This window comes from Phalaenopsis equestris, unplaced genomic scaffold (assembly GCF_001263595.1).
Source record: "Phalaenopsis equestris unplaced genomic scaffold, ASM126359v1 Scaffold000552, whole genome shotgun sequence".
In the NCBI taxonomy this organism is placed as follows: Eukaryota; Viridiplantae; Streptophyta; class Magnoliopsida; order Asparagales; family Orchidaceae; genus Phalaenopsis; species Phalaenopsis equestris.
This window is the reverse complement of record NW_018164992.1, coordinates 407,495-426,030: the sequence shown is the minus strand read 5'-3', so window position 1 is coordinate 426,030 and position 18,536 is coordinate 407,495. Positions and strand designations below refer to the sequence as shown.

The 18,536-nt window shown below is 33.1% G+C and overlaps 3 protein-coding genes across 6 annotated transcripts in view; 1 reads left to right on the top strand and 2 right to left on the bottom strand.

Annotated features, from left to right (window-relative positions):
• Window positions 1-545: 545 nt before the first annotated feature.
• LOC110029192 (cytochrome c oxidase copper chaperone 1-like) lies at window positions 546-3,285 on the top strand. 4 transcript variants are annotated; one of them, XM_020731367.1, is made up of 2 exons: window positions 546-752; window positions 2,948-3,285. In XM_020731367.1, exon 2 carries the CDS (start codon window positions 2,986-2,988, stop codon window positions 3,187-3,189), a length of 204 nt encoding a protein of 67 aa, XP_020587026.1. In that variant the 5' UTR covers window positions 546-752; window positions 2,948-2,985; the 3' UTR covers window positions 3,190-3,285. The 4 variants fall into 4 exon arrangements, with proteins under 4 accessions (XP_020587026.1, XP_020587025.1, XP_020587027.1 ...); XM_020731366.1 differs by having other exon boundaries at window positions 553-756; window positions 2,948-3,276; XM_020731368.1 differs by lacking the exon at window positions 546-752 and adding an exon at window positions 765-1,147.
• Window positions 3,286-4,336: 1,051 nt separating this feature from the next.
• LOC110029269 lies at window positions 4,337-12,207 on the bottom strand. Its single transcript, XM_020731491.1, has 8 exons — window positions 11,819-12,207; window positions 11,239-11,347; window positions 10,640-10,784; window positions 8,338-8,389; window positions 7,876-8,022; window positions 7,649-7,760; window positions 5,318-5,444; window positions 4,337-4,983 (listed from the first exon to the last, which is right to left on the bottom strand). Exons 1-8 carry the CDS (start codon window positions 12,017-12,019, stop codon window positions 4,518-4,520), a joined length of 1,359 nt encoding a protein of 452 aa, XP_020587150.1. The 5' UTR covers window positions 12,020-12,207; the 3' UTR covers window positions 4,337-4,517.
• Window positions 12,208-14,732: 2,525 nt separating this feature from the next.
• Window positions 14,733-18,536, bottom strand: part of LOC110029169 (ABC transporter C family member 13) — a 158,609-nt gene continuing 154,805 nt past the window's right edge. Inside the window, 1 exon segment of the mRNA XM_020731338.1 lies at window positions 14,733-15,143. Within this exon segment, the coding sequence (XP_020586997.1) occupies window positions 15,039-15,143 (105 nt within the window). The 3' untranslated portion in view covers window positions 14,733-15,038.

Sequence of the window (18,536 nt, the reverse complement as noted above, 5' to 3'; positions counted from 1 at the left end):
TATATATAATTAATTAATTAATTAATTACTTTATAAGTAAAGAATAAATGAATTTATTTAAGAATATTTAATCAGATAGTATTTTAATTAATTAAGAAAATTAAGTTAAATAAAATTTAATTAAAAAAATTAACTTAAATAAAATGAATGGAAAGCCTCGCTTACATTACTCCTCTCTTCCCGAAGGGTAGGGCTGTCAAAACGGCTCGTGTTCGGCTCGTTTTGACCCGAAATAATACTCATCCAGTTTATATATATATATTAAGTAGTATTTAATTGACTACAAGACTACAAATATTTATAATCAATTAAAATATTGATTAAGAAAATAGAATAAAAATTATTAAATCAGATTCAAATGATATTTTGATATAAATAATAATTTTTAAATCTTGCTCAAATTCTTATTGTCTTATGGCTATATGATTAGAATTGTTAAAAAGACTTTTTATTCGTGAACAGCTCGTATTTGGCTAGTTAAACAAATGAGCTGAACACGAACACATTTTTTGAGCCCGATCCGTCTACACCCCTACCCAAGGGACGCCTACACCGCTCCTCTCTCCGAAACCCTCGCACGTGCCTCCACCTCTCTGATTTCGTCCAAAACCATCGCCTTCCTCACCGAACCCTCGCGATACAGTCGCAATTGGAGCTAGCTGGGTACGCAAACACGGGATCGCGGCTTACAGAGACCCGAAACTCCCATTTTTTTTCCTCCTGCTGCTCCTCTCCTATCCAAAATCATCCAGGAAGGTAACTTAACTTCTTCTTTTTCGCGCGAAGCGTTCGTCCCGGATTTACTAAATCCACCGATTCACGGGATCTTAGGCCGAAATCCGTGAAATCCGGATTTATCAAATCCGAGGCTTTATTTTGTCCAAAACGAACGTCTGGCAAGATTTAGGTTAAATCCAGCTTAAATCCTGCTCTAAATCTGTTACCGGACAGTCCGGAGATGTTTAGAACATCTTATATTAGAAATTCAAACAGATAAAATTATTGAGGGCTATCATACTGCTTGAAGGCTATTTAGAATGATAAAGCCCATCGAACTTATTGCATGAGACTTTCATCCAATTTGATTCCCCATAGTTCTCGAAGCCCAGAAGAAGAAAGCTCAATACTCGTTTATTTTGTCTTCAAGATACGTGTTTTGATTTACTTCTCAACTTGTGGAATAAACCTTGATAGCACCTCTTGTTAATTTTATTTAGATAGGCATGAATCCGTAATATGAGCTTATGATTTATAAATTGAAGTCATGGAATCCATATCTTGATCTAAAGCTTCACATCCTACATGCTATGAGCTTATTTATCTTATAAAGCTTCATAACTTAAATATCATAAATTTTATTATATTTTATCCTAATGTTACTATAAAACCTTGATAGCACCTCCTGAAATTATACCGATGTTTAATTTAAAAATGGTTCAAAGACTATCCAATATGATTGGAACATAGTGTGTAAAATAATGATGCATATTGTCTCTCTTAATATCTCTTTAGGTCTCTCTAACAAACAATCACAAATCAATGTGGAGGAGACTCATTTTTTAGCTAATGATTTAAAAATTGGATGAGAAAAGAAAAACTTTTGGCTCATGTTGGAGGACAAAGTGCTTACAATAGAGCGAAGAAAAAGTAAGTGTCATTAATAAATTGTTCCTACTTTGTGGTTGACTAATGATGAAAAAAAAAAAATCTATTTTGTTTTTGCAACCATTATTTGTGTTCTATTCTTTCTAAATCAAGGATCATCATTCCATGGTCATAATGAGTTATTTGAATTAAATAATTCAAGTTTTTTTTGGAATTACTTAATTTTTTTCCTAATAATTAGCATTAAGTTAAAAAAAAATTACAATCAAAGATTTAAAAAGAAATTTATTGTATTGTAGCCATCAAGATTTTGCCTTACACGATGAATGATAATGGCGATTCTTATTTAACTATTCCTGTTATGAATCTAGTGTTACGTGAACAAAAGAGTGGTTTGCTGCCGCGGTGAGATACGTTGGTAAATTTATTAGTTTTGAACTTGTTTCCTCCATTAGTGTAGTCACACCGAAGGCAACTCTTAAAACTATACTTATCAAATATTTGTCGAGCCTACATATGATACATGGTTAAAGTTATGATGATTATATGATATGCAAGACGAGTTTAACTGTTTATAGGCCTCATTTTTAATGATAATTCACAAGCATTATATGTCCATTTCTTTGCTTATCATTTCAACTATGTTTGGTAACTATAGGAAAAATTCATTGACAAATGAAACATCTTTTTGAGCTTAGTTAAAGAAATATAAATGCAGTTAAAGTGCCTTGTAAGAGTAGTGATACTCTTAGATTTTATTATTGTCATTCTTAGCATGCAATTTTAGTTTTTGTTTTCTAATTTGCTTTATATCAAAATTCAACTCCCAACCTTGATCATTTAAGTAGCTATATCTTATTTGGAATATTACATCGCGACTTTTGTATGGGAGTAATTCATAAGAAATTGATTTTACCAAAAATATTAGAACACGTGCACATTTCTGCCTATACCCTGTTATAAGCTGTTGTAAAATTAAAATTTGAATAACATTAGTTGTGTGTTGTGTTCTTTCTTGAATTTATCGGTTATTTACATACATACCCCACAATTTTTCTATATTCATATACTTAACGCCCAAAATTTGATATTAATATATACAATATTTTAGTATCATAATCATATCAATATGCACGCATAAAAAGCTAATATTAGTGATATTTTTGATGTGATGTTAAGGATTTAAATGTTATATAAGCTAAAATTAAAATTTACATGTCAACCCTCTCAATCAAAGAGTTCAATGAAAAACTAATTTCACTTCAATTCCATCAAATCAATTGTTCAAAACTCGAAAATGTTATTAACACCATTCTTCAACAATCCTTGTCCGTCTTTGCAGGAATTTGATTATTTTTTCAGTCTGCACTGAATTTCACAATGCCCGGAGCCCCAGCAATCAACCAGAATGAAGCTAAAACAGGAGAAGATCTAAACACAAAGCCAAAGAAGAAGATTTGCTGTGCTTGCCCTGAAACTAAGAGGCTGAGAGATGAATGCATCGTCGAGCATGGCGAATCGGCGTGCACGAAATGGATCGAGGCACACAAACAATGTCTTCGTTCTGAAGGTTTCAATGTTTAGTTATTACTTGAGTGATCATGTCCAGCTTACTTTGGTCCACAAATTACTTATGAAGTTTTTTTTTTAACTGATTTACATACATACTACTCAGTTTCTATGTATTTGCATATCTAATATAAAAATTTTAATTTTTACATACATTCCATCTTACCTATGCATGAAAATGTGCATTTTACTTTCAAGTTATAATAATGGTGAGATGTTTTTAATGTGATATGAAAGATTTGGGTTGTATTAATGTTAAAAGGTAAAAATTTGGTGTTAGATATGTAAATACATTGGAAGAGGGCGGTATGTTATAAATGCCCTTTTTTTAAATAGCAAACAATTTACAATTAAACAAACTGTCATTGATCCTTTCGCTGGAGGAATAAGGTTGCCATAATTCTCCACTCCCAGACACTGTTCTTATACTTGAGTATTGCGTCAACCAATTATTTTGCTTGTAATAGCAAACATTTGATGGTATTTCTTACTTACTGCATTGTTTATGTGAATATTTCTTATAATTAACTATGAGGAGTCATTTTAATATGAGACTACCAAATGTGTCTAATTTTTGTCCCTTTAAGGGCGGCTTGGGATAAATTTTTATTTATTTTAAAGCTTAATTTACCTCTCTTAAGGCTATCGAAGCGAACACAACCACATTGAACAAATAAGTTCAAATCAATCCGAACATTTTATTTTACACGAGTCGCTTTCAAACAAAGTAGTTTTTAGAAGAATCATGAACTATTTTTAAACTCAGCAGGTTTCTGGTCTTTTGGATTAATTCTTTTAGTGAGAAAAAAGAGAGTAATTTATGCGCTGGTCTTTTGTCTTAATAGGTCAACTATATCACCAAAAAAACCACCCTATTCCAAACACATTGTACCCCGATAATCATTTACTCATTATAATTAATTCATCACCAAACACCTCTATTGTAACACCATGACAAATACTGCATAGAAAACATTAACAAATAGTGCTGTAAAAAAACTTGTTCTTTGCCAACACAGCTAAATGAGCAGACCTGCGATATAGTATAATAATATATTATGTGTATTTATATGTAAGTTTAAATCATAACAACTAGTAATATGGTTGAGTTTTCTATTACATAGAATTGATACATATTCGGATCCAAAGTCCTACATCTATTTTTTCTAATTAATTTAAATGAGTCAGTTTCAAGCTGGATATGAACAAGAATATATAAATTGAGTTGAACACGAATACATTGTTCATGAGCAATGTCGAACATGAGTCAATTTTGAATGAGTTAAACACGAGTCAAGCTAGAGCTCGCTCAAGCTCTGCTTGTTTATAGCCCTATTAACAACTTAAATGCCACAAGTTTCCTTTCTCTTCCATGAAGTCAACTCAGAGGGAATCACTCCTTCATTAGAGGAAACCACCGCTCCAGCGATCAACTTCCCCATCAAACCATGATGCAGAAGTCCCCTCGAGCCGAGCCCCCCGACCAACCAGCATCGACAGTTACCGCCCTTTCGTCCGACCGCTTCCCCGACAGACCCAAGCAGCGGCAGCGATCCGAAAGGAGTCAGCGGCGGCATTGCTCTCAACCCTGCTCTTGCTCTAACAAATTCCCACTTCTTTATGTTTGGATACACAACTGAGACCTTTGGAAGCAGCTCTTTCATAGCTTCTGCTGCTTCAGAAGAAGAAACAAGAGATGAATAGTTGTTGGAAGACCAGTCCCATGTTGATCCCATGAGCAAATTTTGGGGACCTTGGAATGCAAGCCATGCATCAGATAAGATTGAGGGGCTCTGATCACTATATTCTCTGAATTTTGAAAAAAAAAAAAAAAAAAAAGGTAAATCTACATATGTAGCACACAAGTTTATATATTTACATATCTCACACTTAAACTTTTATATTTAGACTTGTACCACACAACTTTCATATCACATAAAATACCAAAATAAGTTTTAAAAAGTAAAGTACACATTCTCATGCGAAGGCAAGGCAGCATATATGTAAAAATTAAAGTTTAGGCGTTAGATATGTAAATACATATGAATTAAGTGGTAAACATGTAAAACTTCCATTAAAAAAGATGGGGACTTGGTTGAAAAATATGAAGAGAATACTTGTTTGTGATAGAAGATGACAGTACCCTACATCAGCGGGCAATTCAAGTTCTGCTATAATTCCCCTGCAGTTCCTCAAAGGGAGATTCCCAGAGAGTTCTGGAAGCATTTCTGCTTTGGCACCAAGACATATAACAACTGCATCATACTCTCCTGTAGAATAAAAGCTGCGGCAATCAAATTTATGAGGATGGAAATCGATTACACTCTGTCAAACAAAAATATTTAGAGGGATTTCCTTAAATATCATATGACTTTTATGTATTTCTATATTTCGTCAATACTTAAGTTTTAAACATCACATAAAAAATGCCGCTAATACTGTTTTTTTTAGTGAAATACACTTTTTCATGTTATGACACTAAAATATCATATATATATTATTTTGAATAAATATTTAATTTGGGTAGGGGTGAGCGATTGCCAGTTTGGATGGATTAGTTTTTAAATTGGTCAAGCCGATTGAAACCAAAATCCAAAAAAATCAAACCAATCAGAATTTAGATAAAATTGAAACGACCAAACAATAATTTAACTCAATTTAAACAGTTCAATTAAGAACAAACCAAAATTTAATTATTTGGGGGAGTTTGATTATAAACAAACATTACGTATTACGTATCTTGCATGTATAATATCACTTAAATTTCATGAATCTTCAGCTTATTTCAATCAAATATTGCATATGATGTAAACTTTAACTTTTTTTGATTTGTTTGATATGAAATTAAAATAGAATAAGAAATTTTAATACTTTTTCAGCTTGTTTGGTTAAATGAAAATTAAAGTCAAATTAATAATAGAAAACTGAATTTTAAGGTTTTAAAAACAAAAAAACTGAAATGTATTTTTGAAACTGAATTGAATCAACCCAACTTATTCAATTTGATTTGACTTTTGGTTTTGTCCAAATAATGCACGCCTCTAATTTGGAGTAGGATTTGGAGTCAGACACGAGCTTAAAATTAATGTGTTTTGCAAGTTTCAAGCTTCTGTATAAATGCATTATGTGCTTTGCAAGACAACAACAAAGTGCAGTCTGCAGATTTGACTCCACTTTATGTTATAGGATCACTTTGAAGTGTTGAGTGATGTGCAACCTTGCCATGCCATGCAACACAATTAAATATCACAAATTCTTTGCACATTTAGCAGCACTTACAATCCCCAAACATAATAGACATTTCTCTGGAATTAACTTAACCTTTACATCTTAGTACCAATTTGTATTTGGGAGATTTTCATATACACCGTTCTATTAATATCTGTTCACATGCTTACATTTCAAAATATACAATTTACCTAATTGCCACTGAAAACACGTAATTAAATCAAATATGCTACTATACTAAATCGGTCTTCTTTTGATTAACCTCATTTTTCTGGTGATTCTCTCCTAGAATATGATTTTGTTTGCCTTAAGAAAGTGATGCAAAACATCTAAGATGTGAGGCACACAATTACGCTCATAATTCACAGTCCATAAACCCTAAATAAGGAACATTTTCTTCTAATAGAACGAAAACAAATTAAACAAAAAAAATCCGGTAGCAAATAATTTCCGAAAACCTTAAATCTTAATCCTGAATTGCTGAAATATTCAACTCAGCATAAACAGGATATAGCACATTGGGAATCCCTGTTTTTTCTACAATTTTCAAAATTGGAAAATGTAGATAGCAATTCTGTAACCCTCCACAGTGCTACCAATAAAACATCAATCATCAAATCAAAACCCTCATATTCTATCGATGGTAATGAATTCTGAAGTAATCTAAAAGTTCAAATCAAATAACATCAAAAAAATAATTATAACTAATTTAATTCAAAATAAATTTATACTATATTTGAAAAACATCATTATACCAATCTCATTGTGCAGCATCATGCAGTATTTCCGAACCCTTTTTTCATTGAATCTCATTCTCTAATGGTGTCACTTAAGAGTTGCTCAAAATACCCATCCATATAACTTCTACTCCATCCCCTTTTCTTTTTCATTTACGAAATTAAATGCATTTAAATATCTTTGGAGAATTTACATACATACCGCACAATTCTCATGTATTTACATACCTAACATCTTAATGTTTGATCTTTAGAAATATAACTTTCTAGTATTACAATCATATTCAAAGCATATGCATGTAAATGTGCATTTCATTTAAGTTAGTATTAGCAGTATTTTTAATGTGATGTTAAAAATTTGAATAGCGTATAAATATATGTTAAATTTTAGGTGTTAGATATATAAAAACATAAAAATTATGTGACATGCATGTAAATCCCCCTTATATGTTCACTGTTCTGTCATTATAAACTTCTTTTCTTTCAAATTGAAATGACTTAGTATTTACCATCTAGTTCATGGAGCCTTTCGACATGTTTTTTGAAAAGACTAATTTCTGTCATTGCTTGGGCCGTCGAAGATACTTCATTTGCAAAGTTTTTGCAAGCCATAAAAAGTGCCTATAAAACAGAAATTAGATATTTTGCTTGTTAATAATAAGCATAAAGAAAGAATATAGTAAAGTGCAAAACAGATGGCTAAGGAGAGGCAGATATGGCAGAAAGATTTACTTACCTTAAGATACCTCTTTGGATGAATATTCATAGCCAAGGGCATGAAAACAGCAAAATTGAATGGAACTGATAGATTTGGTACGAGAGAAGTTGCAGCTTGCCCAGCAAGGAGGTCTAAAGGACAACTTGTGAGGCAATTTTGAGCATTCTAACAACTTAGAATGGGGAAATATATAAATATAAATAAAAAATAAATAGATATAAGGAAAATTTATATACATACAACTCAATTCTCATGTATTTACATATATAACACCTAAACTTCAATTCTTTACATGCATACCACCTTACCTATACATGAAAAGATGTATTTCACTCTTTTTAAAATGGTGGTATTTTTTATGTGATATGTAAAATGTGGGTGGTATAAATGTAAAAAAGTAAAGTCTAGGTGATAGATATGTACATATATAGAAATTGGGGGGATTGTATGTAAATGCCAAATATTTTTTAAAGAGGATACCGCTTTAAGAATCTCTACATTAGTCTCATTTGTTCCAGGCCTTAAGATTCCCCTGAGATTCCAGTAACAAAAATCAACTTCAGAGACAGGAAATCATGTGAAATTGAATAAATATGGTTATCGAAGTAGAAAATAGTAGATAAATGCAAAAAAGAAAAAAAGAAGAAGAGCGAAATAGCTCCAGAATGGCTGTTCCTAATTGTCATTTGATTTCTCTAATTTTTAAAGTAGAAAGATTTTCCTGTATAACTTGTCAGTGTGGCATCAAGAAAAAGGCTTTCAAAAGTTTCTAAACTTTTGCAGGTTAACTCCTCTAAAAGAGAACTTAATACCCAATTGGAACAATTATACTGAAAGACGATACTAATTTAACAAAAAGATGAGCCCATACTAAACAACACTCAATTTCGGAAATTTAAAAACTCTGCTTTCTGAAAGTTGTTGCAAAATATCAAACTAGTTTTAATTGCAGTTTAGTTCATTTCTACATTCTCACCTAAATTTTTGAATCATGCAAAATCAACAAGCAGTTGAATTATTTGCACACAGCAAATTAAACCCCATTTGTCGCCAAAGTGAACTAATTCGGGGCTCTTATGTTGCCAAAAAAACTAAACAATAGAGAGTCAATAACTAACACAAACAACACAGAAATAATCTAGGGCTCACATCTATACACAATTACCTCCCACAAAACTAGATAGCCGGACTTGCATCACACAAAAAAAAAAAATAAAATAAAAAAATCATGCATTTATTTGACACAACATTGAAAAATAAATTTCACAAATTAATAAATAAAACCTCCTCTATTGAATACCTCAAATAATTACTTATAAACTATCTGCATGACTCATACGGCTGCTTGTTCAAGAATGATGAAAGGGATAAAATAAAAAGCTCAAATTTTGAATAAAACAACAACAACAACAAAGCCTTAATCCTACTACGTAGGGTCAGCTACATGGATACTTTTTCTCCATTGCGTCCTATTTAATGTCATATTTTCATTTAGTTCTAATAAATTAAAATAATTTTTTATACAACATGCCCAAGTCTTCTTAGGTCTACCTCTGCCTTTCTTAACCAAAGTCGAATCTAATACATCTACTCTCATAATCAGATCATCAGATGGTCGACGTTAATACGACCAAACCATCTAAGACAACTCTATCTAACTACGTCCGTCACTGGAGCTACATCAACACTATCACAGACATTCATTTCGCATTATTTGAATAAAATTATAAAATTTGAATAAAATGACAAAATTTGAAGAAGCCCAACATCTGGATAGGATAAGGAAAATTAAAAAAAAATCACAAAGTTATTTTCGTGTGTAAAACTGCAGCATGAAACAGCAACGCCTACCAACCTAACCAACAAATACTTTGATTTAATTGCAATTACAAACTACTTGAGCCATCCAATATTATCAGTAAAACTAAGTGATTTACTAAAAAAACTAAAGGCCATGTTTCATCCCCATAAATATTCATCATAGTACCTCCAAAATATCTAAAATACAAAATTTGAATAAAAATTTGAAATTTGTTGAATTTTGACTAATTATTTATTTGGTTAGTGTTTTCTCCCCGAGCCCAAAAACAGAACACTCACAAGATTAAATATGATGCTCCCATCAAAATTTATATTGACTCTCCTATTTTTTATTTGTCATTGATGATCTTATACTTTTTAAATTTTAGGTTTGGTATTAAAATGCTGGAATAATATTTTAAGTTAATGCAATAAACAGGCACAAAAATATACTCCAAATAGCAACAAAATCAGAGTCTATTCTTAATAGTGTAAAACAAATACTTGAAATGATGATTAAGAATCTAAGATACTCAGACAAGTAATAAAAACCTAATTTAAAACTTATAAAATTTATCAATAAAAGTGAGATTTTAGCTAAGCATTCACAAAGTTTATCATTCAGATGCAATTCCTAAAAAGGTAGCACATTCAAAATGGAATTCTTAATGCCATATAACAAGTGGATATCTATAAAAAGAAGGAACATTTACAAACATACCACACAATTCTTATGTATTTACATATTTGACACCCAAACTTTCATATACATGCATGTACTTCAATCTTTAATATCACATGAGAATACCACAATCACCTACATTTTAAAATTAAAACACAGCTTTTCATGCATAGGTTTATCACACCAAAGTGTTATGCAAATAAATATAAAAGTTAGGCGTTTGATATGTAAATACATAAAAATTGTGTGGTATGTATGTAAGCTTCCCTAAAAAGAAATGTGTGGAAATAAAAAGTTTGCCTTCTCAAAATTATAGGTCCATCCAAAGAGCATGACTGATCATGACCGAGCTTGCTTGAATAGCTTAGCTCCAAAGCTCTTTCAGCAGCTGCTAATAGCTTTAAACACTCTCCCCATGACTCTGAACCTCTCCATAAAAGCTTTCCTACAGTCAAAATTGTAAGTACATAAATAAAAAGGGGCTTTTACATACGCACCACACAATTCTTATTTATTTACATATCCAACACCCAAACTTTAATATTTACATGAATAGCAATCATATCCTTAATATCAAAACAAAATTACCACTCACCTGCATTTTAAAAGTGAAAAAAAAAAGTTTTCATGAAAAAGTTTATCACAAGAAAGTGTTATAAATGCAAATATGAGAGTTTAGGTGTTAGATATGTAAGTACATAAGAATTGTGTGGTATGTATGTAAAGTTCTAAAAAAAAAAAAAAAAAAAAAAAAAAAAAAAAAAACAATCGCACAAGCGAATCCTCAGCTCTTTAGTTATGAAAAAAAAAAAAAAGAAATCCACCATTTGATCATTTTAAAATTCATGAAAAAATGGTGCTATGAAAACTTCCACAGCAGAATCACAGAAAGTAATTACCCTTAGGAGAATAAGGATGGAGGAGTCCACCAGAAATACCAGATGCACCACCACCTAAGCCAGATTCATCATAGATATCTATACTCATGCCAGACTCCTTCGAAGAGTGCTGCTTGGCACAAATTAGGAAGCAAAGAAGCAACTTTTAGTCAAGAACATAACGGTAAAGGGCTAATAAATGGTAGGGGAATTTGCATAGAAACCACACTGTTCTTATGAATTTACATATCAACCACCCAAAATTTGATATTTACACTTATAACATGTTGGTGTCATAAACCTATGGATGACAAATAGGCAAATAGACTACAGGTTTTAATCCTAAAATTTTGGATTACAGGATTTATTAAATCCTATGGAAATAAAACCTACTTGTAGCCAAGCAAGCCCATATATGAATTGCCGATTCTCATGTTAGAAACCCTAATGCAGCTATGAAAATTAACCAATATGATCACTTCACATCAACTGCTAAGTAGACCTGAGACCGAGAACCCATAGCGGCTAGTCAAGCTTCCACTCTTGATACATAAATCGACGGCTATAAGGATGAGACCAAATAATATGAGAAGAGGAGAACCTGAAGAAGATGCCAGGCAACTGATAGTCCAGCGAAGCCAGCGCCGAGAATAGCATATCTTGCCGAGCTTCTCACAACCGAGCAAAGGAAACGGCGGTTGACATTGGAAGAGGAAGGGAGATGGGTGAAAGGAGGTCCTGAGCGACGAGAAACGGAAAAGAGAACGCGAGAGTACAGGAGAGAAGAGTTGGTGACTTCCATGAAAGCTCCAAATGCCTCGCGAGTTTGAGCTCGAGAACGATTAGCAGTTTAGTACGATTAGGGTTTTTTAAGGCTGCATGGCCTGCATTACAGGTGAAGGGGTGCAAGGCTAATGGTCGACTTATTGAAACGGCTTGGCTGCTTCCGCCTCCGAGTTGCTTGAGTTGACTCAAGACCTTGTTCCATTTCCTGCGGGTCGCACCAATGGAGGGTCGTATAAAAAAAAACTCGTGCATGAATGGCCCTTGTTCTTTGTTAAATAGTCTACTATTTATTTATTAAATAAATGAGATCGCAACAATAATTTTTTGAACAAGTGGAATATGAATAAAAATGTATCCATTTTTATTTGATAACTTTGATTTAAAATAAGTAAATATAAATTAACAATATGTAAAATATAAAATAATAATATTTTTGAAATAATTTTAACTTTTAATCATTATTAAATTTCGAGCCAAACATGATTATGTAAACTAAGTCGAGCAAGAACTTCATGCTCACCAACAATTTCGAACATGAGTCAGACTTGTGCTCGCTCAAATTTAGCCTGTTGATAACCCAAATTATATTAATTAATTTTATTATGGAGCCGTTAATAATAAGTTTAAGACTCAACTTAAATCTTATGATGTTAACAACAATAACAACAAAACCTTAATCCCAATAAATGGGGTCGGCAACATGAATCCTATTTCTCCATTGCATCCTATTTAAGTAAGATTTAAAATTCAGTTAAGAATTTGACAAATCCAAATTCTTCTCAATTCAGCAACAATTTTATCTTAAATTTCAAATTTATTAAATCATGTTGTTGAAAAGACTTAATAAATCTAACTTTTTAAGATCTATTTATGCTGTTAAGATCTATTTAAGATCTATTTACTCAGATAATGCCATCTCTACTACATCAGCATCAAGTATTAGTTTGTACATATACAATGAAAACCAATTTGATGCAAAATTTTTGAACAAGCCTTGGCCTAAAATTTTTGTTTTCTGACTTCAATAATAATTGCAGGTGGAAAACAAATATATAATATGTCACATTTTTTAACCTTTTATTATATCAAAGTTGTGAAAAAATTAATTAGCAATCGGGTTGATCAAATAACAATAGCATAGTGATTTTACAATATGATTATAAATACTCTCAGAAGAGATGTTCCAAGCTATGAGTCTTAAAGTACAAAATTTTTTAGGGGAATTTACATACATACCACACAATTCTTATTTATTTACATATCTAACATCTAAAATCTTTAATATCACATTAAAAATACCACTATCATATACAATTAGAAAGCAAAATAAATTTATCACACTAAATCTTTATAAATGTAAATATGATATTTATGTGTTAGACATAAATATATAAGAATTTTGTGGTATGTATGTAAATCTCATTTTTTTAATGTTTAATTGAATTCGAGTGAGGCAAATTGAAGTAGTCAATTGAAAAAATCCAAAATTCTATGACAACAATTTGAAAAGATTATTGATTTTAATTATTTTAAATTTTCTAGAAGTTCTAAGTCAAGATCTGGACCTAGAAACAGAACATATCCTAATGCCCCCCTTCCTCTGATATTGACATGAAAGTATAAACAATATCATTACCCTTGTAAAATTATATATATATATATATATATATTTCATGATATATGTAACATGTCAACAAAATTATGAGGATTAGCTTCAATACAAAGTGTTGTAATTGTTCTTAGTGGGATAATGAATATAGAAAAAGAAAATCATGAGGATTAGCTTCAAAAAATAAATTAGCAACAAAATTATATTAATGTTAATGAAAAATAAGACTTATAAAGAGAATAATGATGGTGAAAATGATTGTGATGTTGAAAATGTTGGTGGGGGAGATAGATGGTTAAGAAGCTAGAAGGTGAAAACAGATATAAAGTTGCAACAGAAATAAAATAATAAAGAATATAGGTTCGAATAAGTTCAAAAAGATTACTCTTCTAGATAATCAAAATCAGAACATTATCATTACACAATGAAGTTTAAGTTAGAAAACAGTGCTGCAACCACTCATTTTAGAGATCACTTGAAGCATTGTGCTTTCTAGATTAGAAAGCCAAAAAAATATTACTTACAGCCAATAGAGTCAAAAAGTTTTTACTCCCAAACATATTAAGATGGATGCATGCTAACTAGAGTCAAATATGATTATGGCAATGCTAGAGAAAAGATTGATTATCATATTTTTAATCAGTTATTGAGAGTATTGGTTTTATTTTATTTTTGAAGCTGACATTTACATATTTTATGAGACATTCAATAGCTACTGTCAAAATAATAAAATTTTATAACTTAGAAAAAGAAAATGAAGCTTTAAAATGATTAAAATTTAAAATAAAATTGGATACAAAATGAAGTTATGGAACTAAAAGAACAAAAAGATATTACACATGATTATGACAACACAATATGTTAACTCAATTAATTGATTACAAGACGATGCTCGCATTTTCTACATTTATCTCGACCAACTTCATTAAAAATAATAATATATCTTACAAAATTCATTGTAATTAGGGTATTGAAAATAAACTTTTTACTATGTAAAATGACGATGCAAATAATAATGATAAGACGACTAAATTATTGATATAAATAATTAAACAAAAACAAAAATAGAAAAAATAAAAAAAATCAAAAAAACAAGCCCTCAACTATACTGCTTAAAAAGTACTAAAAGATGAAAATTAGCATGAAATAGATCCACTACTGTGATTGCCATAAGAGAGCTAAAACTACAATAATCAACACACTTACCTGCGACATAATGCTTGAGAGTGCAGCTTCTCAATCATGAAATGCACCCAACAAAATAATCTAATAATTATTCGCAATCATCCATCTCAATGCATAAAATTTCATAAATTCATTGAGAGACTTCATTAAGGATTAAACAAGCAAGGTTTCAGCAGGTTTAGGTACCTCTACAGTTTCTCATTTGTAAAGGTATCTTACTTTACAACTAACTCCAAACGTTTTAATCACAGCTGTTAGTGCTGACAGAATAAGAAGCAGCACGAGCAAAGCCTGAAAATATAGAGCAGGTGTCTTTTAGCAAATCTCGGGGGTTTCCTTGCTCAACCTGAAGGAAAAGTAACCGTCACAATATATCAGCAATATTCATCAGTGGCATCAAAATTCAACTTTTGAGAAAATAAACACAATCATGCAAATTAATCATAGAATGATGGTAGGCAATGATAAACAGCTTATATGAGAAAAATCATGATTTGAAGAACAGGACCGGTCCAACTAGTTCAACAGTGAACCAGTCTGCGAGACAATTCGATTCATGCCCCAACCACTTCACCTGGTTTTAATGCTGATCAATTCTTGGCCTTTTAATTTTGATCAATGCTTAGAAGTAAAAGATTTGGATTAAATGACTTCTTCGAGTGGAGGAAGCTGGGCAAGCCAAAGTTCAACACATAGAGATAAGCTTGCACATAAATCTTTGAAGTTGTACCTTACGTGGACATTTATGGAGATTCTTCAAAATCAGCATAGTAAAAAAAAAAAAAAAATTGAGTAAGATTTTCGAAGATCCGTAAGGTTAACCGGTTTGCAACAAAAATGATTCGCTCTAGACGTGAATCATATTTGTTAAAGGACATTTGTCGATCTCAATATAATTTCATAACTCGAGGATCACACAGATAATATGTACAAAGAGTTATACAACAGAGGCAGCGAGCAATGAATGCGATATTGCAAACATCAAGTCTAAACTACTTCGATCGATGTCGAGCCTCACCAATCAACACCAGTTTATGAAATGATTTATGTTGAACGGGCAAAAAATATGTTGTGGATCCTGCATGAACACAAAATGCAAAATCTACCTGCACATGAGGCCAACTACATACATTTCGAGAAAAAAGGATGCAAGACATGAAATTTGCCTATGTGAGAGGTCGAGGATACATTTCCAAGGCCCACAATGACAGACATTTGCGAGGCAAAAATAAATAAACATATAAAATGAAATAAATATATGCCTGATTAAACAATACATGCCTATTAAACTATATAATCAGATTATATATATACCGTTTTAATTAAAAATCGTATTTTGATTTTAATATAACTATTAAACTTTCCGCTAACCCTCAAATCCTGCCACCCTTACAAAATTTCAACTCACATGTTTCTCGATGTCCTTCTTGGGGTTTTTCCATACCAACCACTCAAAACTTTAAATATAATATTTTGGCAATCTAAACTTAAAAATTTATATTTAAAACACCCAAAACTTTATGTTATTTTGACCACCAATTATTGAACTAAGGTAAAAGGACACTTTTGTAATGTGGTACCGCTCACCTACCGCTCACCTACTGCTCACCTACCTCCCACCTACCACTCTCTTGCTTCTATAAATAGAGAGGGTGTGAGGCTTAGGAGAGCAAGAGAAAAGATCTTAAGCTACCACAAAGGAGGAGAGAATAGCTAGAGAGCTAGAGAGGAGGAGAGCATCTTGAGACCTTGTATCAAGGTGTCGCTTGAGAGGGAGGCCATAGAAGGAAGATGAAGGCTCATCTCTATGTATAAGCTATGTATTCTCCATTTCTTTTGCCTTAGTGAACTATTTGATTGATTCCCTCCCGTGAACGTAGATGCAGTTGGATCGAACCACGTAAACGATCTGTGTTTGCTTGTGTTCTTTGAGTTTCATTTCTATGCCAGGAAGTACATATCTCACAACAATTGACGCCGTCTGTAGGAAGATCCATACTTCTTGGCTAGAGGTGTCCGCGTAAAGGTGTTCGCGGCCAGCGACGAAGAAGAGGAGTTCGATATTCACGAATAGAGGAGCAAGCGGATCGCGTCGCAGGCAGCCGAATCGCGACAGATTCAGTGAGCAGTGGAAGCTTTGATCGACTGGATTAGCACCGCAGGTTGTGCGGTTCAGCGAGACGGAGGAGGAACTGTCTGCGAAGGAGCAGAGGAAGGCGGGTCGTTCGGTCCGCGAAGGAGGAGGATTTTCGCGACAGCTCTCGGAATTCAGTAGGTCCTCAGCTGAGCGGATTTCAGACGTTAGCGGTGATCAAGCCACAATAATGGATTTCGCCAAATTCAACATCGAGAAATTCAACGGGAATAATGATTTCGGCCTATGGAGAGTAAAGATGAGAGCTCTACTGGTTAAGCAGGGTGTTGCAGAAGCCTTGCAAGGGTCGACGACATTGCCGGCCAATATGACCGAGAAGGAGAAGATCAGCATACTGGACAAGACCCACAGTTTGATAATCCTGAACTTTGGCGACAAAGTTCTGAGGGAGGTGTCGAGGGAGACGACTCAAGCACTTTGGGCCAAACTCAAGGTACTCTACCTAACAAAGCCTTTGGCTAATAGGCTCTTTCTGAAGCAACGCCTATACTCCTTCAAAATGCATGAAGACAAATCCTTCTCAGAGCAGATTGACGAGTTCAACAAGATCATCGACGATCTCGAGAACATCAACGTCAAGATGGACGATGAGGACAATGTCAAGATGGACGATGAGGACAAAGCACTGCTGTTGCTAAACTCTATTCCCAAGAGCTACGATCATTTCAAGGATGCGATGCTCTATGGAAGGGTGCAGACTATTATTCTGGAGGAGGTTCAATCTCTTATTAGAGCTAAAGAACCCCAGAAGAAGCACGACATGAAAGAGGAAACCAGTGGAGATAGTCTGACAGTTAGAGGAAGGTCGAGCAAGAAAGGCTTCAAAAGTGATCAGAGCAGATCAAACTCTAGAAGGAAGGGCATAAGTCAGTCTTCTAAGAGATCTAACAAGTGCTATAACACCCCCCCCCCCTGCCACAAGGAATGTCATTTTAGAAGGAACTGTCCGGATAGAAAGAAAAGTTTTCAGGGGAAGCCCAGAGATTCTGGAGAGGCAAGCGTAGCCTCAAATGACTACGATTCTGCTGAGGCCCTGATGATCACAAAATCTGAATCCAGTAAGGAGTGGATCCTTGACTCAGGATGTTCTTTCCACATGTGTCCTCACAAAGACTGGTTCGAGATACTGCAACAAGAAAATGATGGGTCCGTTCTACTAGGAGACAATAAAGCTCACAGGGTTGTTGGAAGTGGATCAATCAGGATAAGAATGTTTGATGAAGTTGAACGAGTAAAGAAAAATATCGTTTCGTCATACAAGGAGTCAGAAAAAAAAAGGGTTGTACTCTCTTATCGGAAGAACCGTGATTGCTAAGTCCATGTACTGTTTGGACTTAGCAAACTCAAGCAAGGGCTGAGGGCCCCTCAAGGGCCAGGTGGAGGGAATCTTTACTTCGAAGCTTCTCAATTGAGCGTCTAGGTGGAGAATTGTTATTTTGACCCCCAATTATTGAACTAAGGTAAAATGACACTTTTGTAATGTGGTATCGTTCACCTACCACATCTCACCTACCGCTCAGCTACGTCCCACCTATCACTCTCTTGCTTCTATATATAGAGAGGGTGTGAGGCTTAGGAGAGCAA

Excerpts from the sequence above, each read along its gene's own strand:
- LOC110029192 (XM_020731367.1), top strand. The coding sequence starts at position 2,986 with ATGCCCGGAGCCCCAGCAATCAACCAGAATGAAGCTAAAACAGGAGAA.
- LOC110029269 (XM_020731491.1), bottom strand. The coding sequence starts at position 12,019 with ATGGAAGTCACCAACTCTTCTCTCCTGTACTCTCGCGTTCTCTTTTCC. Across the intron at positions 7,761-7,875 it reads ATCCAAAGAGGTATCTTAAG|GCACTTTTTATGGCTTGCAA; the intron begins GTAAGTAAATCT and ends TCTGTTTTATAG. Across the intron at positions 5,445-7,648 it reads AAGGCTCCATGAACTAGATG|GAGAGTATGATGCAGTTGTT; the intron begins GTAAATACTAAG and ends TTTATTCTACAG.